At 47.3% G+C, this 22,778-nt stretch overlaps 2 protein-coding genes across 6 annotated transcripts in view; both read right to left on the bottom strand.

Annotated features, from left to right (window-relative positions):
• Positions 1 to 4,988, bottom strand: part of MAP3K3 (mitogen-activated protein kinase kinase kinase 3) — a 61,228-nt gene extending 56,240 nt beyond the window's left edge. For 4 of the 5 annotated variants that reach the window (XM_005220981.5, XM_010816434.4, XM_002696094.7 and 1 more), the window contains exon 1: positions 4,087 to 4,424. In XM_005220981.5, the coding sequence (XP_005221038.1) occupies positions 4,087 to 4,090 (4 nt within the window). In that variant the 5' untranslated portion in view covers positions 4,091 to 4,424. Of the gene's footprint in view, positions 1 to 4,086; positions 4,425 to 4,881 lie in introns of those variants that run through there. The other variant, XM_059878574.1, reaches the window with a different exon arrangement.
• Positions 4,989 to 11,271: 6,283 nt separating this feature from the next.
• On the bottom strand, positions 11,272 to 15,452 carry TACO1 (translational activator of cytochrome c oxidase I). The gene is made up of 5 exons (NM_001205611.2): positions 15,173 to 15,452; positions 14,773 to 14,879; positions 13,148 to 13,275; positions 12,165 to 12,342; positions 11,272 to 11,830 (listed from the first exon to the last, which is right to left on the bottom strand). Exons 1-5 carry the CDS (start codon positions 15,450 to 15,452, stop codon positions 11,630 to 11,632), a joined length of 894 nt encoding a protein of 297 aa, NP_001192540.1. The 3' UTR covers positions 11,272 to 11,629.
• Between the last annotated feature and the right edge of the window lie 7,326 nt (positions 15,453 to 22,778).

Here is a 22,778-nt window from a genome sequence, read left to right as displayed (position 1 = left end):
GGGGCTGCCAGGCAAACACGCTCCTTGTTCATTAACCCCAGCAGGAAGTCACCCTTCCAGACTGAGCTATTACTTCTATCTAAAAGCAGGGTCTTAAGGCACTCCCATTTATGAATTCCCTTGGCTAAAACCCCAGAAAAGTTTCCAGAAGCAACAAGTCATTGGATAAACACTGTTGTCCTGCATGATGCCAGACACTCTTTTTCCCATACGTACAACTCCCAAATTTAATCTGTTTTCATTTAAATGATTTCTTCATCTTGACAATGCTCTCTCTACTCTACCCAACTGTGTCAGATCATCTGATCACACTGCTCACTCTGGAGATCCTGTGCTTCAGTGTCTGTGAGTCTGATTTTACTGCCTTACTGTTCATGACATGTTACATACCCGCACGGTCCTCCTCCATCCTGTCCGTCTGGGCAAACATCATCTCCTAGTATAATAAGCATAAGCAAAAAGGTCTGATCCTCAATTCATAACATATATTTTTCCTTTTTCCTTCAAGGCCCTGGTTGAAAACTGTGCTAGATTGCAAAGTCAAATTCTGGGGTTTATTTTTCTGTTTCTATAAGAGTCCTTCAATATTAGTTGATGACTTAAAATTTTAAAATACATATTACAAAGTAAGCTATTGCTTCCTCATAAGAATCCATACATCACCATCATATTTTATTTTAAGTTAATGAAATTTAACCTTTGAGGTCTGAAGACTATAGGATAATGTATGTCAATCGCAAAACTACAGAACTGATCTCTCCGTCCAATGTATCTTTACAGTTTTGACAAGGTATCTATAACACCACTTATTTGTTTATATGTTTCTGCTTCACCTTACCTAACTATAACTTCTTAAATACAGAATAAATACATATACAGGGCCATGTACTGTATCTGACACAGAAGAGATGTTCAACAAAAGGGGCAAAGGAAAAATGGATAGCTTAGATAGTCAGAACCAAGAAAACTGCTTCTTATCCTGTGTATTTCACTAAGTTATGCTCAGTTGGACTGATACTTACTTTTTATAAATGCCTAAAATCAGTTTTAAAGCCAACCATAATTTTTTAAAACATCAGAAGTCTAGTCGTAACATAGCCATGTTGAGTCATTAAACTATGATCCCAATTTCAATTAACAAACAGTTGCCAACTATTTAGATCTACACAGGCAGTCAGATTCTAGCCAAACTGAATTGAAATTGGTGTAACTGGGAGCTTCCAACAGCCTTGAAACAATGATTCTGACTTCAAACCAAGTTATCAAACCAGAACCACACCATCCTAAATCCTACACTCAGTTCACGTTCCTGTAATGTTTCCAAGTTGTTACATATTTTTCAGTAATACTTCCCACCAAATTTTAGATTGCATTTATAGAGCCCAAGTAAGCACTAGCAAATTAATCTTAGGTGTAATTAGCAGCATTTGCCACTATAATTACTAAAACCAGGAGGGAATTTTGGTGTGACCAAGAAAAAACGACCAATTTTCAATTTTTTTTATAACCACATAACATCAAAGCCAAAAAAAAAAAAAAGGCCAAAAACAAACAAAAAGAGTATTTCCTATTATTTACAAGAATAAGTGTAATTTCCACTAGAAAGTTACTGGGGCTAACTGCCAATATAAAATCTGACCTGTTTTCATTACCAACCCAAGCTGTCAAACAAGCTTGAGTCTGGGGCTTAGAACAGCTCAGGAAAATATGACTGTTAACCAAAGAACCTGAAGGGCAGGGACTCAAATTAGTTTTAGTCCTTTCCTTGCTGGGCTGGAATTTAACAAGTATAATAAAATATTAATAAGTCTATGTTTCTCCCTTATTACCCCTTGAACTTATTTAGGACTACATACACCAACTAACACATGCTAACCTGGGAATCTGACTTTTCATCATTTATATCACCAAAATGGAGATACTTAAGAGACGACTCCGTGTGTGTTTGTACATACACCCTTGCTGAGCCCTATACAAAGCAAACTGAAGGTCAGGCTCTAAGAGAATTCAGTACTAGTTCTAAGTGCGTGTCAAGGTCATCTACTTAAAAGAAAGTGAGAATGGTATGAGGGAAGAGTGGTGAAGAAAGCCAGGCAGGGGTTCTTAAACCAGCCTGTCTGCCGATTAATATACTGCAGCCACCAGGCAAGTTCATTTTCCCCTCACTGTCTCACTTTCTTCATGTAAAAACTGACATGGGAACAAATGAGAAGATACTGAGTTTTTGGTCCTTTTTCCTTTGGGGCTCTGGACCCTGTCCACATAGTTCCTTTGCTCCCCATCATTGTCTCTCCATATGCTCACACATTTCAACTTTTTGAAATTATCTTGAAATATGAAAACAGGCTGACCTCTATTTTATTATTAGGCACGAAATGTAGTGGACACTTCATCAGTGTATCTGGACACTGATTTAGCAGTCAAGAAAGTGAAAAATAGGAGGTCTGCACACCCTTAAGTATTCACACTCCCCTTTGGGATTTAAGCCTGTCCCCGCAGGATAAAAAGGAAAGACTGATTAGAAAGATGATCACAAATGTAGGTTCACAAATCAATTCAAAGATTTAGTGTGATCATCAAATTCCAGAGCATAAGATAACTGTGTGAAACCTGGGGAGGACAAGAATTATGTTCCCCATTTACAGTAAATGCTCAACGAGTATTTGTTGAATTATGTATTTATTCAATAAATACCAGGCCTCACTGAGTTCGTTTTCTGCTTACTGTCACAGACTTTGCCCAGAAAAGCAAGCACTTCTGAAATAAAGCATGGAAAGGAAACAGCCCAATAAATGAAGGAACCCATTCCTTACTGTAGAGGGGCAGTACGGAACAGAACAAGGCAATTCATTCAAAGCCAGTGTAAAGATGGGCCACAAAAGATTATCTGCCCAATGTGACACAGCAAACACTTATCCTTCTACAAAAACGACTTGACCTTGCCATAGGGCAAAGCAAACATTGATGTTCCCTCTTCACAGATGGAATCAGTGGCTGTGCAAATGATCCCTTAACTGAAGTTTACCCCTTGATTAATTAGGACAATACCAAATACTCTGCAAAACTTGCCACTGCAGACAACTGTATCAAAATAACTGATCCAACAAGAGAAGCAAAGTACATCGAACATGTTATTGCTACTTAATCTACTCCAATAGTCGTCTGCTAAATTACCACAAAGGACATGAAACATAATTCAGTTCAAATGCTGCGTGTGGAAGACATTAAAAGAGTTCCTTAGACTACATCTTCACAACAGAAATTGCAACTATCGATTAAAAAGGAAATGATTTCATAGAGATTCTTTTGTGTAGTGAATGTTTCTCTCTTTCAAAAGTTACATAATTTCAGAGAGACTGCTAGATTAAACTAATGGATGTAAAACACTGCAACGAGATTTTTCCAAAAGTAGGATGTGTATTATCACTGGCAGCCGATTCCTAAACCCCAGCAATCTGCGTGCAGCTCGCATTTCTCAACCGCGCGGTTGATAACAGTGATTGCCATTTTAATCACCTCCCAGCCTGTCTCCCCGCACGCCCTCCCCCCTGCGCTGGGGCGCGCACAGGGCTCGAGAGCAAGCCCCGGGAACTCTCACAGGCCGGCCTGTGTGAGCAAAGGGAAGGAAATGACACAGGCAGGAAAAAAAAGCAAATCAAGGAAAAGACACAACAGCAGCTAGGCCTGCACCAGCCTCCAGCCCGGGCCCCACACTGCGCTCGCGCTTCCCCGCCCTCGGGCTCGGGGTCCCGCTCGTTCGGCCCGGAGCGGGTTGCTCCGCCGAGCACGGGCCCTCGACCCGCCGCCGCTTCCTCGGGATGTGCTGGTAGCGCGGCCCGGAAAGAGGCGGCCGAGTGGGCTCTGCGGACCGGGGCCGCCTTTGAAGGCCGGGGGAGCCAGAACCCCCGCCTGGGCCGCGGAGCCGCTAAGCCGCGAGCGGGGCGGGCGGGCGCCGGCGGTCCGCAGCCCCGGCCGGGCGGGCTGTCCATGCCTGTCAGGCGGCGGCCCAGGGTCCTCCTCCCCTCAGCCCGGGGCGGGGCGACGCGAAGCAGCGCGGGCACAGGCCGGGGCGGTGGCGACACTCACCCATGGTGGCGATGGCGGCGGCGGCGGCTCCGGCCCGAGTGTCACCTCCGCAGCCGGAGCTGCATGCCGGGGGCCCGTGCGGCGGGGACGGCAGCGGGCCTGGCTCCGCGCGGGGGGCGCGGGCTGCGCTCTGGGCCCCCGCCGCCTCCCCAGGCTCCGGCTCCGGCTCCGCCCGCGGCCGGGCGCTGTGGCATGGGCAGGGTGGCCCGCTACATCCCCGGCGCTCCTCGGCTCGGCCCAGCCCGGCCTCGGCGGCGCCGCTCGGCCCGCCCGACCGCCAGTCCCTCAGTCCCGAAGTCGTTCCGTCCGGCCGCCGTTCTCCACCTCAGGAACGCTCCGAAAAACAAACCGCTGGTCGCGCAGCTCGCCCCCCTGTCTGTCACTCACCCCAGCACCCGCCAATCCTAGCCAGCCGCTGGCCCATGGTGCCACCCCTCACTCACTTCACCAGCCAATAACAAGGAGGAAGTCGCTGCCCCCGCCGCCCCTCCTCCCCCAGCTCTCTCCAACACCCTAACTCTCAGCCGCCAGCTAATCAACGGCACCCCTCGATGAACCAATCCCGCCTACTCTCGCTGGATGCCAATAGGCGAAGCCAAAGCAGTTTCGGAGGGTTGTCTACCCTCTGCCAATCAGCCGAACAGCTCCCGGTTCACTCCGCTGCTAGCCAATCACGTACAGGGCTCTGAGCACCCTCCTCTGCGCATCCCTCGCAGACTTGCCCGCCCTCTCTCCCCGGGAGGTGTGGGTTTTTCCAATCACAGCTCGCGCTTGAGGCTCCGCCCACATTCCCACCTCCTGTCAGTCACCCAAGTCTCGGCTGGCGCGCGGACTGGCGCGCGGGCTGGCGCGGTTCCCCGCCGGCTACTTTGGGGCTGGAGTTTAGGAAGACGTTTGGAGGGGCCCCATTGCCTCCCGCCCTTCCAGCTCTCCGCGGTTCCTGAGGCTGACGTCCTGCCCCTCCGTGTCCCCACACCGGCGCGTAATAAACGGGGAGGGTTCTGGCTCTGAGCGCTTCCCGGCGTGTGGCCACCTCTGCCGCCGGATCCCCAAGCAGGTCCTCCGGTCCAGAGACTGCGCTTGCCGGGAGGCAGGAGCGGTTTACCACTGCCTGCCTTTTCCTGGGTCTCAACAGCCACACACCCTAAGGGGCTGGGGTAGTGCCGGGAAGTGGGTCCTAGGAATCTGCTGGCCAGGACCGAAACCATTATGTGAGGTTCTTTCGGGAAGAAAACTTTTTTTCTGGTCATAAAAGCAACACAAGCTCTTTGTATTAAAATTGAAAAAAATAAAAATTCCACCCCAGAGATATTTTGTCTCTTTCCTACCTAAATATACAGCGTTTGATAAAAACGGCTTCATATTGTTTTGTAGTGTGCTTAAATTTTATCCTGTTTTCCCGTGGCACTTAATATTGTCCCAAAACAATTGTACTTGACTGCATGATATTTCAAAATAGAGATGACCATAATTAATTTTCCCAGCCTCCACTGTTCGGCATGTTATACACCTCCATCTTCAGATTCCAAGGCCGCCACAATCTGGGCTCCCTTCCTCGGGCCCCTGTTCAGTGTAAGATAAATCAGACGCCAAAAACATCTTCCTCTGATGTCGCTTTCAATTGTCAACTAAGAGCCTTTAGTGGTGGCTTTGCCTTGGGTATCAAATCTCTTAAGAATTACTTTAGACCTTTTTCTTTAAATCCACCTCTTAGATTTAGGAATATTTGCCTGTATTCAAATTCAAATATTTGCCTGTAGACGCTGTCTACTCAGCAGGGTCTCTTGGAATGTCTAAAATACAACTCCAGTTTACCGTGTTTTACACTGAATTCTTGATTTTTTCCCCCTTCCCCACAAAACCTTGCTCCTCTGTTTTCCCAGTCATAAAAATACACACCAAGGAGGCATCTTCCTTCATTTCACTCCTTCTCTAACATTCCTCTATCCAATCATCCAGCAGGTCTTTTCAGCTTTCCTTTTAAAATGTATCTGAATCCAATTACTTCTCACCACTTTCACCCTGGTGCAAGCCACCACCCTATGTACTGGGTGACTGCTCTGGCCTCCTAACAGGTTTGCCTGTTTCCTCTGCGGCCACCTAACAAATGTGCTCCACACAGCAGCCAAAGTGATCCTTGTAAAATGTAATTAACATCATGTCACTCTCTGTTCTCAACCCTTCGAGGGCTTCCCATCACACACAGAATAGACTCAAACTCTGTCATGGCCATCCGGGCCCAACAGGAGTTGGCCCCCGCCATCCTCTCCCACCTCACCTCTCCAGCTCCCTCAAATCACTCCAGCCACATTGGCCTTCTTTCCATACTTAGAGCTTACCAGGCTCAGGACCTTTGTACCTGCCCTTTGTTCCACCTAGAACGCTCTTCCCACAGTTAATTCCTGCATTTCATTCAGGTCTGCTCAAATGTCAACTCTCAAAAGTGCCTAAATAGGCCCTCTCCCCTCCAACATTTTGTATTTCCATATGCTGCCTTCTTTTTCTTCATATAGCCTGAAATTATACAGTTTCCTCCGACTACAATGAACATAAGCCGTGTAGGAGCAGGGACTATGTCCCGTTCACTGCCCTGTCACCAACACTTAGAACAGTGCCTCGCACATAGTAGCGCATACAACAACATAAGTTTTTAGCTGGAAACAGTCTCCTAATTTTTCCTCTACCTTCCTAGCAACTGCTTTTTTTGAGGACTCCATTTCCGTTGTCTGTCACTGAACCAGCCATCTCAAACATCCCCACGCTGCAGTGATCCTTCTGGGCTTTCTTCTGAACTTCAGAGACATCACCCATTGAGTACTCTGCAGGTACTTCAAATTCCACAGGTCCAAAGTGATCTGATCGTTTTCCTCCATGGTTCTCATTTGCTCTCTCCATCATCAGGTTCCCACCTTGGATGCTTTTGAGTTATCAAACTTGAAGAGTTCTTCCTCTCCACTTCCCTTCCCCCACAGCTAATCGTGGCCATGTCTCCAATCTGTCCACTCCCCTCCCTGTCCCAGCTCCACCTTCCTAGCTCAAACCTCCCAAGTCTATTACTTGGAGTATTTAGTGTAACAGCTTCTCAAGATCACTCTCATCACAGGGTGACCTTTTAAAATGGATCCCTGATCCTGCCATGATCTCCTGAAAGATTTTACAGTCCCCATTATCCTTAGGGAAAGTCAAATACATCAATGTAGTTAAGAAGGACCTGGAACCATTTCTTCTGCAGCCTAAGTTTTTCCATTTCCCACCTCCAACAACCCCATCATTCAAATTCTGTTCTGGCCACAGAGAACGACTGGTTCCTCAAATATGACTCTCTCTTGCCTCTAACCTTTGCATATTCACTGTCTCAAACACCCCTCTCCTCCATTCTTGCCCCTACATTCATTCTTTCAGGGAAGAAGTAAGCCTAGACATTGCTCCCTTCAGGAAGCCTTTCCAGACAGAAAGCCCTAAATCTGGGCACCTAAGCACCTAGTACTTTATTCATCAAAGCACTTATCTTACTCTACTGTAACTGTCTTTAAGAAAGTAAGCATAAAGACAGAAGTTGGGCCTCTCCTTTGGGGTTGGCCCGCTCCCATGTCTCAGGAGTGTACTATCCTCTAAAAACAACAACAACAACAACAACAAAATAGAAGCTGTGTCATTCAAAAAAGATGGCCTACCATCTTTCCTGGCACATTCAAAAAACAATATTTGTTGAATGAATAGGTGAGCCTCTGATGGGGATGTTGCTGTCACTTCCCTGAGCTCTGTGTTTCATCTTCCCTTTCTATGCTGTCTCCTCCCTCTTCATTTCCCCACGTGAAGCCTCCCCACTGGGCCAGGCCTCCTCAGGTCTGTCACCCTAGTCTCACACTGAGTAGGTGCTTCTGTTTAAGCACCTGAGCCTTCCCTGACCCCAAGATTCATGACCCAACCCTAGAGCTCAGGGCCTCCGAGTACTAGTCCCATGAAGCAGCCACTCACACACCAGCTGCACACATTCCTTTTCATTTTTCAAGAGCACAGGACACATGACAGGGAACAACAAATACCAATGAATAAAGTCTCTGAAGGGATATCTCAATGAATTTGGTGTAAAACAGGGAAACAAACCAAAAAGCCTATCACGTGATTCGATGAACATTCTTTTAATTCAGAGATAACATACAATATATTCAGATCACCAGTTCACTCAGTTGGGTTCTCTGCTTTGTTTTTACATCTTTACATTTTTACATATTGACATTTACGTCTAAAGAAAAACTGCTTTGTGTTTTGTAATTCCACTTCTATAAATTTATTGTGAAGAATACTTTGCAAGACAGCAATGGTAAAAAGTATTCATTGTAGCATCTTCTATAAGATAAACAATCCAAATATCCATTGATAGAGACTAATTAAATAAATTATGACACATATTAATAATAATAAAATACCATGTAGCTACTAAAAAGAAAGAAGTGGACTTCTCCATCCCAATACCAAAAGGCATCTAGGATATATTGTGAAGGGGAAGGAGAAGGTGGGGGACAGGTTACAAAGCAGATAAATACAGGCTGGTCACATTTCAGTTTTTAAAAATGTTCACTCAGGATACATGTATATGGATGGTTGAATTGCTTTGTTGTACACCTGAAATTATCACAATATTGTTAACTGACTCTACTCCAATATAAAATAAAAAATGTTTAAAAAAAATGTTCATTCATACTTAGTGGGAAAAAAGGCCAACATATATTGAATGCTTACTACTGCCAGGCACTGTTTTAAATGCTTAGCATATATTAACTTATTTTATTCTCAAGACAACTCTATGACATCTATGTCATATGTTTTCAAGAGAAAAAAAAAAAAGTAACCACACAACTGAATTTCCATGGTTAGCTGGAGGCAGAGCCCTCACTGTTCCAGTCTGATTCAGCCGGGGCCCCTGGCAGAGGTGCAGCAGCTACATACTACATGAGCGTTTCCCAGTGAGAGTCAAGGCTGTGGACAAAGCCTGTCACTGATACTTCCAGCCCACTGAAAGGACACTTGAAAGTGAGCCCAAGCCAGCTCAAGGTGCTAAATGATTTTGTTGTTAAGACACTAATCAAAGATAAGGCAAGCCAGGACCAGACCCCATTCTTTTGACTTCAAGGTCACCTGAATCCCAGGTGCTCACATGTTGCTTCCTTAGTAGGAAGATAACGTGACTAGTTTTCTTCTTTTTAAAAAATGCTTCCATAATAAATGTAATACATGAAAATAAAACTCAGTTATAACATCACCACCCAGAGATAATCAGTTTTGCTATTCTGGTATACTTCCTTCTAGTCTTTTCTTAAAATTTCATATATACAGCATCATATATATTTTAAAATTTGGACCACACTATACATACAGTTTTTAATCTTTTTCATTTGACATTATATTGTAAATGTTTTCTCTGACATAAAATATTCTTTAAAAAGTAATTTCTAGTAGCAAAACAGCTCATACCATCTTTACTTAAATTTTCAGTTAAATAGCTATTTAACAATTTAACTTATGTAGCTAAGGATGTCTTTATCAGATCTAGAGTCAGAACAGGTCTGAGAAAGCTTTCATTTCTGCCTTTCCCATATTAACTGCAGGAAGACTGCAGGGCACCGCCAGGGGTCAGTGTAGAGCTGTCTAGAATGTCTTGATGCAAACAAACTGGTTTACAGAATTCACAGTAACAAATCCTATCTGTTAGATCAGAGGACTTCACATGAGTAACCAAGTTCCCCTCTCGAGCAGGCTTCCTTAGTACAAGACTACTCATATCAGAAATGATCACATTTCTCCAAATTAACCTATATTCAACATTCACAAAACCAAGCTATTTTATAAACCAAGGTCTATGAATGCAAGACAGAGTTTTCACCTGCTTGGTATGAGATCATCTGTGCATAAAATACTTGGCCTGACTATTTTATAGGTTTGTTTTGAAAGTCAAATAAATAAAATATGAAAGTATCTTATAAATTAGGAAGTGGCATTTAAACTTTATGTTGCCCTGTTTTAATGATGTGCTATTCAGATATTTAGATGAGTTATCTCCTATAAAAACTAAAAATCCCAGGTAGTACCTCCATTATGAAATGAGGTATAAGAGCGCATGCCTTGGCACCATAATGGATTATTTAATTGATTTTCTTCCCCCAGGCTTCACTCTCCAGCTGTTGAAGTCATCGTGGAATTAGCGATCTGTTTTTCCTAGAAAGTGAAGCTATCACTTAGAGCCAATTTGGTTTTAGTTCTTTTCCATCCTAATTTACCTAAGGCTCCTTCAGGAAAATTACACTGAGCTCAGAACTGCCTTAACCAACTTATAAGAAGGTGAATAACCGGGATCAAAAAGCCACTCCAGGCCCCACATACTTGATGGGCTCCAGCACAGGTGGTTGGCACTCCTGGTGTCTCTAAACCTCGAAGTGACTCTTTGGAGCAAAACGTACCATGGCTCCTATTTCCCATCTGGCCAGGCTCCTGACTCAGCTCTTCACCCTTCTTTCTGTTCTCATTTCCTTTCCAGTTCCCAGTGCCCCATCATCCAACTGGCATCAGGGATTAAGAGGGGCCAGAGTCGGGCATTCTGGGCATCAGACAGCTTTCAAAACCAGCGTGGTGTTTCTTTTCCCGAGTGCAGCCCACCGATAGGTTCACTCAGCAGTGAAAGCACTCAGAACACAGAGGGACCTGGACAAAGCAAGGCGTGGGAGTCCCTTACATTTGCACCCTTTGGGCTAGAGCCTTAAGTTCTCTGGCAGAAGAAGGATACAGAGGCCACAGGAAGAGAACAAGGATGCATGCACAGCAGTTCACATTGCCCTCAGACAGCTCCAGGAGAGAGAGATCCTGCGTCTTCTCCCTGAGGTCCAATGTCTTAGAGCAAATCCAGCACAAGGCATCAATTGAACAGCTTGTAAGTACAGTTCCTGGTACACAGTAGGCGTTTGATTGATATTAGGTATGTGAAAAAATGACAGATTTAGGCCATTAGACCAGCACTAGAACACAAAGCACCTGCAGCGAGTCACGTTTCTATGGCCAATCAAAAAAAATACAGTCTTGGGACTGGAGTAGTGGAACTAAGCCCACAGACTTAAAAGAAAGTCAAGAGGGTCCCACCAACTGGACACAAACCCAGGAAAACTCAAGTCACACAACAGCAGGGCAGCTACTCAGGTCAATAATTACTGTTATTATTGAAGAGTAGTTTCTAGTACATGGGCCCTCAGGGCCCCTACTGTCCCAAGGGCCAGATTCCTGAGATCAGAACTTGACCAGCTGACTACCCACACCCCCCACATCGAGAAGGATGTGGGGGACTCACTCAGGAGGGCTCAGACACCAGCAGAGCTGACAAAGAGGCTTCATGGACATGTAGGGATTCAGCTGACCACAAAACTGCAGGTCTATGCTTGCTAACCTGCTAGGCACGGCCCCCGCCCCACACCCTCCCCCGATCTGCTTGAGTCTTAGGGGACGCTGCAGAAGCTTGTGCTACAGAATAGGCCGCCTGGAGGCACCTACAGTCTGGCTACTCAATGTTGTCATAGACATGGATCACGTCATCATGGTTGCCGAGTGCCTGGATGAGATGGGCAGCCTGCTCCAGGTCGGGGTCAGCCAGCCGCACCTTTGTGTTGGGGATGAACTCTAGTGTACAGGACACAGAACACAGGCCCAGGGAGTCCAGTTTCTTCCTCACTTGATGCAGTGAAGAGGCATCACAAATAAACTAGGGACAAAGGAAAGTCAGGAGGTAAGGAGCCAGGAGATAACACGACAAAGCTGGACAGAAGTTTGCAAACACCTGCATGAAATTCCTGAAATGTATCACTGGGTTTAAGTCTTCACTGGCAGAAACAGAGTGTTGCGCCTTCTGAATCCTTCTCGTCCTCAGGAGAGTAAGTCCTATCCAGTATTCACTTAATAAATTGTCTGTGCAATATGCGAGCTCTTTATCTCACCTGTCCCCCGGGCACAAGACAGAAGAGACTGAGAGAAGAATACTTAACATGTCTATCAGGGCCCTCTCAGAAGTCCACCAGACACCAAGGCTTCTTACTCACTTTAAAAATGTTCTTTTCCTCTTCGTCTTCAGTCTCCGCGACATCCTCAGCTCCTGCTTCTATCGCCAGCTCCAGGGCACGCTCTAGGTTCACAGGTTTCTTCTCTCTGTCCTCCTCTCCAACCACAATCACCCCCTTTTTGTCAAAGGAGTGGCGAGCTCCTTCGGCCATCATTCCCCTAATAGGCGAGGAAATGGGCCAGAATGGATCCCTTTAGACACTCAGCCTCCACATAGCACTGCCCATCACTCATTCCCACCCTACCCCTGGAGTATAAACAGACACGGAGCAGCTCTCTTCCTGAAGAAGATCCAGCTACCTCCGGACAAGGGAATGATCCGAACATAACACTAACCCTCTGTTTTATTTTGATTAATTAATTTAGCTGCCCAGGTCTTAGCTGCAGCATGCCGGACCTTTTAGTGGCGACACGTGGGATCTAGTTCCCCTAGAGATCGAACCCAGGCCCCTACATGAGGAGCGTGGAGTCTCAGCCATTGGACCACCAGGGGAAGTCCCCAACCCTCTATTTTCTGCCCTGACTGGAGTTTGGAGGCTGCAAAGACTTTGTTCATCAATTCCTGTACAACTGAGAGTACATCGCTGGCGGGACATTCCAAGGCCTGGACATTCTATGGACAGATGAGACAAGTGGACAGCACTCCTTCTCCACCTGTCCTTTGGATGCTGCCCACTGCTGCTGCTGCTGCTAAGTCGCTTCAGTCGTGTCCGACTCTGTGCGACCCCATAGACGGCAGCCCACCAGGCGCCCCTGTCCCTGGGATTCTCCAGGCAAGAACGCTGGAGTGGGTCCTGCCCACTACAGAACACATTAAAGGAGAACAAATGATCCCATTTGGATTCTGCTAAGGATGACATGTGTGTAAAACCTGAAACCCCACCAGGAACGACAGTACTTACCTCTCCCAGAATCAGAACCTAGAGACTCTGTCCCCTTCCACTCTCCCCAGATACACACCTACCCATTCTTATTCAGGATATGTTTGATGTCCGAGTGGCACTTGGAGCTACTGTTAGATAATGCCTCGATGAGAAGAGAAGAGCCACCGGGGCCTCGGCCCTCATACAACAAATACATGTCCTTGGTTTTCTGCAATAGATAACACAAACACATTTTCCTGTTTCCTAATTCCCTCCTCCATGCCAGCCCAGGCACCACAACCACCACAAAGTTGACTCCATGGAATGGGCTCTCTGGGGTGACGCCTAGGCTCTTAAGGCTTTAATTCTGTCCTCCCTCTCTGAGAGGAAGCTCTTGGGGTCAATGTTAGAGGTAACTGAAAGTGCTACCCCTTCCTTGTAAGGCAGTCTCTTTATCCTGTCCCTGAACCATCAGTCACTCATCTCCCAGTTTTGGTCTCTCCCTTCCCCAGCTGAATCCCACATCCACCCCTCTATCACTCCTACTAAAACTCATCCTCCTATACCTTATCCTGCATGAAACCCCTGTGAGTCTACCCTGGGCTGCTGAGTACTGCTAAGAGAAATCACACACCTGGGCCTCATCGAATAGCATGGCCTCAAAGTTCAAACAAACACTCCAGGGACCAATCTCATGGGGACACCCCACGCTGCCTCTGTTCATTCCTCGCCCACGCACCCCATCTTCCCCTCTCTCTCTGTCCCCTTGCCCTGCCATCTTCCCCTCTCTCTCTGTCCCCTTGCCCTGCCATCTTCCCAGGAACACTCAACTGATGACTTCTCTCTCCCTCTTTCACAGAGGAAATAAAGGACCACCAGGTGGGGGAAAGGTGTGTGCCTTATCTGCACACACCTGATATGAAGGCGGTGTGTAGGATAGTTCGAAAACAGGCTTTGGGGTATGTCTGGTTCCCAGTAGGTCATTTTCTGTGTGACTTGGTCAAGTCGCCTAATCTTTCTGTGCCTCAGTTTCCAACTTGAGGTTGTTCCGAGGATTCAGTGAAATTATGCACACCAAGTTTTTATCAAAGAACTTGGCCTCCAGACTTCCCTGGTGGTCCAGTGGTTAAGACTCTACTCTGTGCTTCCACTGCAGAGGGCACAGGTTCCATCCCTGGTTGGGGAACTAAGATCTCACAAACTACACGATGCAGCCAGAAAAAAAATAAAAAGAACTTGGCCTGGAGTAAACATTCAATAACTATTAGCTACTAAGATGACTACTACTTCCTCAAATTCTTCCCATCCATCCCAGAGAACACATGTCTCCTCACCTGGACTTGAAGATAATTCCCACACCTGGGTTCTACATCCCAGTCCCTCCCACCATCACCATCATCTGCACCTTCTTTCTACTGGCTTTTCTCCTTTTAGGTATCAATATCAGAAAAACAAACCGTCTGCAACCTAACATCATACTCTGCCCTTTCTTTTTCCCCCAGCTCCTCAACTCAGCTCAACAGTCTTAGGCTGCAGTTCTGTACACCATCTATACATCCTACTCCTGACTGTGCTCCCATAACTAATGCCCAAGAGTAACCAGAAGGCTCTAAGATGAGGGTGTCAACAACACCGCTTCTCTGATAATTTAAAGTGTGGTGGCCTTCCAAACATGTGCTCGGTAGGGGCTGTGATCAATAACAGGAAGGTCAAACTGAGAGCACACCTCCATTTTCAGCGCGGCCTCAATTGTTGACTTGGGCATGTGTTTGCTACGACACACCTCTAGGATGCTGGCCAGGTTGCTGTTGAGCTCAGGGTTGGGGCCTCCTTCTGAGATAGAAAAGAGTAAGCAGAGACATCTCAATAAGACATGAAAGGAAAAAAGGGACATCCACGCCCTCTCCTCCCCTCCATCAGCCAAGAGAGACAAGTCACCGCTTAGATTTCGGTTCGTTTAGGACACTTTATCCGATGTTTGAATGAAAGCTGGGTAAGTATTTTGGGAAAGACGTTTTCAGTTCATTTGAAATGAAAGGCCGGGGATAGGGATTTGGGAGGCAAGTGAGAGCGTGGGCACAGTGAGGGTGGTAGCTGCCAGCGGTGGGTGACCGCCAGGTCCTCACCTTTAACCGCTAAGCGAATGCTCAAGCTGAGCTTGGAGAAGATGCGACTCCTTTCTGCGTCTTTGGGACCCTTGATGTGCCGGACTTTGGACCACTTGTTGTGCCCCGCGGGGACTTCGGCCGTGAGGTGCAGCGTCCGGCCCCCAGCGGCGCTACAGCACGGGGGCTCAGGCTGGAAGGCCAGGGCGGAGGGCGGAACAGCCCCCCGGACCCCCGGGCCTCGCGCCCACAAGCACTGGGCAGCGGCCCTGCTCAAGCTGATAACAGCCCAAGCTGCCATCGGCTCCGACTCTGGGCCAAGGTCTGCCCTCCCAGTCTGCCACCGAAACGAGCCCGTCCAGAGCCGGTAGGCTCCTCTGCCCGTCACCGGAGACCCAAAGGCTCAGGCCCGCCCAGGACGGCTGGAACGCCAAGGGCGCCACATCGTGCCCGCGGCAGCCGGGAGTGGGTACACTCGATGGTGTAACACACTTCCTTTCCCTGGTCCGTTCCAAAAACGCGTCCCCACCGCCCGCAAAAGCCGTTCCGCAGCCTGGTACGTGCTTTTCTGTACCCGCTGAGCAAACCCCAGACCTACGTGAGGCAACCCTGTACTCAATCCCTTCGGTTGCCTGGGGAGCGCCGGACTTTACGTCCCACAATGATCTACTAGAGATGTATCTGGGTTATGAAATTGATTCTGCTTCAGAATGGCTTCCCAACTCTGAGCAGGTCTATAATGATAAATGTATTGTTGTTGCAAAGGGATAGTTCAGTCACTTCACTTTACAGGTAAGGAAATCGTCCGCAGAGATGTGATCTGCCCAGTCATTTAGTCTCTCTGAACTTTCTCTTCACTATCTGTAAATAAGGATGCTATTACTTGCTTTACCAACGTAGGAGGGTTGAAAACGCAAAGTAAGCCCTTAGAGCTTTAAAGTAATAAAGTGAAAGTGTTAGTCGCTCAGTCATGTTCGATTCTTTGCGACCCTATGGACTACAGCCCGCCAGGGTCCGCTGTCCATGGGATTTCCCAGGCAAGAATACTGGAGTGGGTAGCCATTCTCTTCTCCAGGGGGATCTTCCCGACCCAGGGATCAAACCTGGGTCTCCTACATTGCAGAAGGATTCTTTACCATCTGAGCCACCAGGGAAGCCTTTAAAGTAATAAAGTCTTACGTAAATAGCAGAGATGACCATAGTGACAAAGTCCCTAAAAGTAACTGACGCTTGCCATCCTGGAGAGAGAGAAAAATCAGAAGAATTTTCAAGAGCCAAATTCCCCTCTGCGTTTTCCCTCTTCTCTCCCAGAAGAGAAAACTGAGGCCATTAGGAAGAGAAGGTAGAAGAAACAAAGCCAGCGACCGTGAACAACTTTCCAGTGGCTCCCCAGGCTGGTGAGGTTAAATCCAAAGGACTTGGTGTGTTAAACAGCTTAAGCCTGTGCCCTCTGGTTTGAACTGGTGGGTTCAAACCCCGGCTGTTTTATTACTAGTGTAACCTTGAGCAAGCTCCTTTACTTCCTGTATTTCAATTTCCTGACCTGTAAATAGCCTTGTTGTTATTTAGTCTCAAGGTTGTGTCTGACTCTTCTGCCACGGCGTGGACTATATATAGCCCACCAGGCTCCTCTGTCTATGGGATTTCCCAGGCAAGAATATTATAGAAGGCTGCCATTTCTTTCTTCAGTGGATCTTCCCTACCCAGGAATGGAAGCCGAGTTTCCTGCATTGGCTGGCAGATTCTTTACCACTGAGTCATCAGGGAGGCCAGAATAGCCTTGCTAGGATTAAATGGGATAATGGATAAAATACACAGGTATAGACTTTATTATTATATAAAATCTCCATAAACTCAGATCTACTCATTTTTCTGGTCTCATGCCCTGACACTAGAGTCAGGTCGGAGGCAGTTACTCACTGTACTCTGAATAGAAGTTATCACTTCTTTGCTCCTTTCTGCTTGGAGTGACGTCACTATCTTGCTGGTAAATCTTTATCATGCTTCAAGACCCAGTTCAGCTGTCACCACCTCAGGTAAAGCGATCTTGAGTTCTTCTTTGAATTTTTAGCTGTAATTAATAGTACATTTATGTGACAGTCAAAATCGCTCAGACTCTTTGCGACCCCATGAACTATACAGTCCATGGAATTCTCCAGGCCAGAATACTGGAGTGGGTAGCCTTTCCCTTTTCCAGGGGATCTTCCCAAGCCAGGGATCAAGCCCAGGTCTTCTGCATTGCAGGCAGATTCTTTACCAGCTGAGCCACAAGGGAAGCCCAAGAATACTAGAATGGGTAGCCTATCCCTTCTCCAGCAGAACTTCCAGACCCAGGAATCAAACCAGGGTCTCCTGCATTGCAGGTGGATTCTTTACCAACCGAGCTATCAGGGAAGCCCATAGTACACTTATGAATTGTTCCATTTCTTTTTTTATTGAAGCTCCTTGGGGCTAGGCACTCTCCTCCCTGTACTTTGCAGTTTATGTAGAAATATCAGATTGCTTCTCCCAATTCTTGTATTAACCACAAACCTGTGTCTTTGCTGTTCAATCTTACTTCTGGCTAGTTTTTGTCTTTCCTTCAAGATTTATAGCTCAGGCATTATTTCCCGCCAGAGGAAAGCTCTCCAAATTCTCCATTTGGGCTCAGATGCCCTCTGCGTGTTCACATAACCCTTCATACATGTCTGTACCTTAACATTTACTTTTTAGGTTTTCCTTTATTTTTAAAATTTTTTACTTTGTATTGAGGTATAGCCAATTAATAATGTTGTGATAGTTGCAGATGTACAGCAAAGGGACTGAGTCATACATATAGATGTATCCATTCTCCCCTAAACCCTTTTCCCATCCAGGCTGCCACCCAACACTGGGCAGAGTTCCATGTGCTCTGTGATAGGTCCTTGTCAGTTATCCATTTTAAATACAGCAGTGTGTACATGACCATCCCAAATTCCCTAACCATCCCTCCCCTCCAGCAACTGCAAATTTTTTTGATGTAGACAGTTTTTAAAGTCTTTTTGAATTTGCTACAATATTGCTTATGGTTCATGTTTTGGTTTTTTTGGCCAGGAGGCATGCGGGATCTTAGCTCCCCAACTAGGGACTGAACCCGTGTCCTCTGCATTGGGAGGTGAGGTCTTAATCACTGGACTGAGGGAGAAATCTACCCTCTCTAGATCTGTACATGGACGTTCTCTCTGCCTTAAATGCCTTTCTCTATACCCAGAAAACTCCAACTCAGTCTTCAAAACCCAGTTCAAGCATTTGTCTCATGAAGTTTTCCCTGATCCTGTGACTCCCACCCAGGCGCAGGCGATCCTCTCCTCCACAGGGCCACCAGGTAACCTGAACCTGAGTCACCGCATGGTCCTCTGCAAGCAACCTGAAGGCCATGGGCCCCTCGCAGGCAGTACATGCTCTGTGTTTTGTTACAGGTGATGCGTTAGGCCATCCAATAGTGTGATGGGCTGAGGTAGAGTCTAATCCCCTGGCCAGTGTCTGTGGAACATGACCGCCATGGCAGAATGGGAAAAACTGAATTTATCACAAGAAGAAATTCAGTCAGTCTATACATGTTCAAGTTTTATTACAAAGTATGATGGGCAGAAAATACGGTACTTCTTATACAGGAGGCTGAAACAGAATGAAAGGGTGAAAATTAGGTTTAATATACTTAGGAAGCAAGAAATAAAGTCATAGATATAACACTCCACTTTCAGGTGCCTTTGAAGTAGCCTTCAATGGAGATTTACCAGCGTGGCTTCACAGCACAGTGTTAAAAATTTTTTTACAAGCCCTGTGTATAATCAGTCCTGTGAAAATAATGTTTCTCTAAAAAATGGTTACAGTACAGTTCTGAAAGGGCAGCTTCCTCTCCACCTGACCGTGGGATGCCACAAAACCTATGATACAGAGAAAAAGTTTAAATACATAGCGAGAAATTAAGTTCGGACACACTAGGCTAAAGGGGACAGAAACTGATTGGCTAGAGCTTAACACTTCAGAGAACAAGAAACCTCCATTTTCTACAGAGAGATTTGTACAATCATGCTACAAATTCACGCTCGGGGAGGAAGGCTGGAAGGTCACTGACAGGGGTCATCACATACACAGGAACCACATCAAATGATCCATCTTCGACTCCAGCAAGTCCAAGCTTTAGCTCCACAAGTTTCATAACACACCGCATTATCAACCCAAGGGGAGAACGTTCTTTTAAAGAGCAGGGATCCCGAGTTCTGATCCCCTGGGTTGTCCTAAAGGCCGGTACGTGGACGTTTTCCAGCTGTTACACAGTCTGCTGACATCCCTCCTCTTGAGTTCATACTCTGATTAGCTTATCTGTTTCTGGTTGGAGACACCAGTCCAAGCCTCTCGGGAAGGCACCTGCATGTTTGCATTCTTAAAAAAAAAATCACATCCACAAAGGAGCCTGAGAGGACCTGGCCCATTCCATGTGGCCATATATTTGACCTTGACCATTAGCAGCAATGACATGGTGGGAAAAGAGGGCGAGGCTCTGCAACACTGAGTAGCTGGCCCAGCCAGTGCAGGGACGACCCTTCTTGGAGAGCCTGGCCCAGGGGTCACAGTTGACTGCTCGGCTCAGCTCTCCTCCCAGGGAAAACCCAACTGAAGTGACTAGCATGACCTTCCTTGCTTATCCCGGAGCACAGACAGGAAAGGGCAGAGTCTGCTCTGGGGCTTCTGCTTTAATGGTCTCCCTTCCCCTAAGCCGGGCAGTCAAAGGACCTGGGGACGGTGGAGGGAAGATACGAGGCGGGCCTCCCATAGCTGGCAGATTGTGAAGCTCCTACATATGTCGCAGGCTGGGAATTCAAGGCCCAGGCTACAGCAGGAAGAGAGATCTACAGGGGCAAAGGGTGGGGAGGTAAGAGAAAGAGAAAGAGGACAGCGGGGTGGGGAGTCGCTATGACCTTGCAACCTCCGCTTCTGCCGTCTACAAACTTACGACCAAGAAGAGCCATGGTTTGGAAGGACTGAGGGGCTCTCAACTCCTGCAGATTTCTGCCACCAAACAGCAACAGGGTTGAAATGCAGCAGGAAGGGGTCCCTCTGTCACCCTGTCCCCAGCATCACAGACATCGCTGAATGGTCCTGGAAGGTTGACACAGCCCGAGAACAGTCTCACCCCACAGCCACATGACAGTCTGACAGTCTGCCTACTTCCTCACCTCAGACCTGTACCACCCTCGAATACCTTCTTCATCATCACTGATTTCCTCTCCCATCCTCAATCTCCTCCTAAAATTTCAGCCACACCTGTCATCAAAAACTTGTTGGAGTCTCAGTTTTTTTTCTGTTTCTTCTCAAATCTTAACCAGTACTCTGAGAGCCAATCCTGGTTCTGATAAGAGATTCTCCCCTGATCATCAAACATCTTCTCTCTTCAAGTCCTCATCGTGCGCCTAGTTCCTTCCTGGAAAGAAAGGCTTCTGATTCTCCTGGGTGTAAACACTCACGCTTTCAAAGGACTTTTGCCAACTCTCTGATGGGGAGCCTGAAGCCTGACATATTCAGCAGCTGCCTCCCCTCAGGAAGGACAAGAAAAACAAAGGTGGCTGTGGCTCAGGGGTCCAAGACCACGTCAAAGCGCGACAGCCGGGAGAGCCAGAGCCAAGAGGTGCCAGCACAGCCTTCCCAGGGCTCTTCTCACGTTCAAGGAGGACAGAAGCAGCGCCTCCCACCTCTTCTCTCCAGCTGGCAATCTGAGAACCTAAACAAATTAAACCAACACTTGCTTTTGAAACTACAGCAGACCTCTGCTTCCTGGAGCGTGGCTGACTAAGAGGCTTTCTAAATCCTGAGACTACAGAAATCCCCTCCTCAGCCCTGAGGCCATCTGGTTCAGGGCATGAAGGGAAGGAGAGGGAGCCTTCAACATTCTAGCATCCCAGCTACTGCGTGTGCACGCGTGCATGCGTGTGTGCGTCTCTCTCCCCCCAGGTGAGCTGCGGAGTCTCACCTGGGCCCAGGTGGGATGTTGGGAGGAAGAGGACCACACCTCAGGGCCTAAGGAGGGTGATAGGGCTGGGAGTCCACAGGGCAAAGGAAAAAAAGAAAGAAAAAAAAAATCAAAAGTTGTTGGTTTCCACGGTAAATAGCAACTTTGTCCAAAATATCCTCATTCCTAGTAATGAACTTTTCTCTCCAGGATGCTTTCAAGTTCCAGGTGACAAATCTCCTCACCACTCAGACCACAAAAGTGCAGATCAGGGAAGGGGTCTTAACTCAGAACTCAGTGGAGTTAAGCCCTGTCCCCAGAACGACCTCTCCCACTAGACTCCATTTCAAGACCCTTTCCACAGGAAGGAACTGACGGCCTCCCAGAGCCAGCGACATTCAACTTAGCCTTGCTACCCTTGAGGGAAGGACCCTGGAACCATCAAACACAATAACAAGCAGAGGAGGGTTCTGACCAAGGACTGGTTCGTGTCACATGTCCAAAAATGATGCAGGGCAAAGCTGGCGGTAAACGCAGGAGGACTGGCCAAGCAGACAGCCAGTTGGAGAGCCCCCAAATCAGAAGCAAGAATAAAGGTGGAAGTGGAAATACCCTGACTGAAAAGGAAAAAGAGGCTTTTTCTTTGGGAAAAGCCCCCATGTATGAAAGCAAAGAGCTATGACTTTGGGGATACCAATCCATCTGCTTCTGAAAAGGGAGACTCAACCAAGAGACTTTAAGGGCCCAGAAACACAAAGCTAGCTGCTTTGCTTCTCAAGGGCAGGCGAGAGCCCCAGTGGACAAGATCTTTGGCGCCAAGGCCTGCTACTCTCCACTCCCAGCTGCTCAACTCAGAGGGTCTCAGAAACCTTCGGGCACTTGGCAGAGCGCGGCAAACCATACTCCCCCAGACTCTGGGCACATCCCAAACTCTGCCCGCCCAAGGACTCGCCTACCACCAGAGTCACACACAAGACCCCTCCCTGGAACTCGTTCATCTAACGGAAACAGACACCCGCCGCCTCCATGTCCAATACTGCTCAGAACCAAAACTCGGGGCAGAGCGGCTGATGGGTTCATGGGGCTCTGAACTGGCTGGCCCTGGGTCTCTGAAGTTCTCTTGCTCTCTGTTTAATTGATGGCCTGGGATCACCCCTGCCTGAATCCATCCTCTGCAAGAGCTGACCATCTCCCACACTCTAGAGATCTTGTTTGGGATGGACACTCAGACTGGGCACCTGCCAAGGAGGGCTTTCTCTCCTCTCTAGCGGGAGAGTGGCCAACGTACCACCAGTCACAGTGAACTAAACAGACAGAGATACTGAAGTTCAGCTGCTACATCATTCCTGTCTACTGTTCAAGACATGAAAGAGAATGGTTGGGGGTTAATATTTGGAGAGAAAAACAGACTCTTAAACTGTGGACCGAAACATACTCTAAGCTCAGCCTTCCTGCCACCATCCCCCGGGAGTCAGGCACCCCCATTAGCCTGGCTAGCTCAGTATGTCCTGGGGGGCTGGACAGGCGTATGTACTTGAGGGAGTAAGAGCAGGGGTCGCACGTCTATTCTGGAGCTCAGAATGCCCTCGACAAGAGCCAGGCCAAGGAAAGGCGTGAGCCGGCCGACTTCAGAGCACCGAGGGTTTGGGACTCCCAGTC

Source organism: Bos taurus, chromosome 19, assembly GCF_002263795.3.
Source record: "Bos taurus isolate L1 Dominette 01449 registration number 42190680 breed Hereford chromosome 19, ARS-UCD2.0, whole genome shotgun sequence".
Classification (NCBI taxonomy): Eukaryota; Metazoa; Chordata; class Mammalia; order Artiodactyla; family Bovidae; genus Bos; species Bos taurus.
Note: the sequence above shows the minus strand (reverse complement) of the source record. Positions and strands in the feature narration are given on the sequence as shown.

What these genes read in the sequence shown, in the direction of transcription:
- TACO1 (NM_001205611.2), bottom strand. Translation starts at nt 15,452, where the DNA reads ATGGCAGCTTGGGCTGTTATCAGCTTGAGCAGGGCCGCTGCCCAGTGC. An exon ending in CATTCGCTTAGCGGTTAAAG is followed by an intron (nt 14,880 to 15,172) that starts GTGAGGACCTGG and finishes TTTCTATCTCAG; the next exon opens with AAGGAGGCCCCAACCCTGAG. An exon ending in CATATCCTGAATAAGAATGG is followed by an intron (nt 12,343 to 13,147) that starts GTAGGTGTGTAT and finishes CTCGCCTATTAG; the next exon opens with GGGAATGATGGCCGAAGGAG.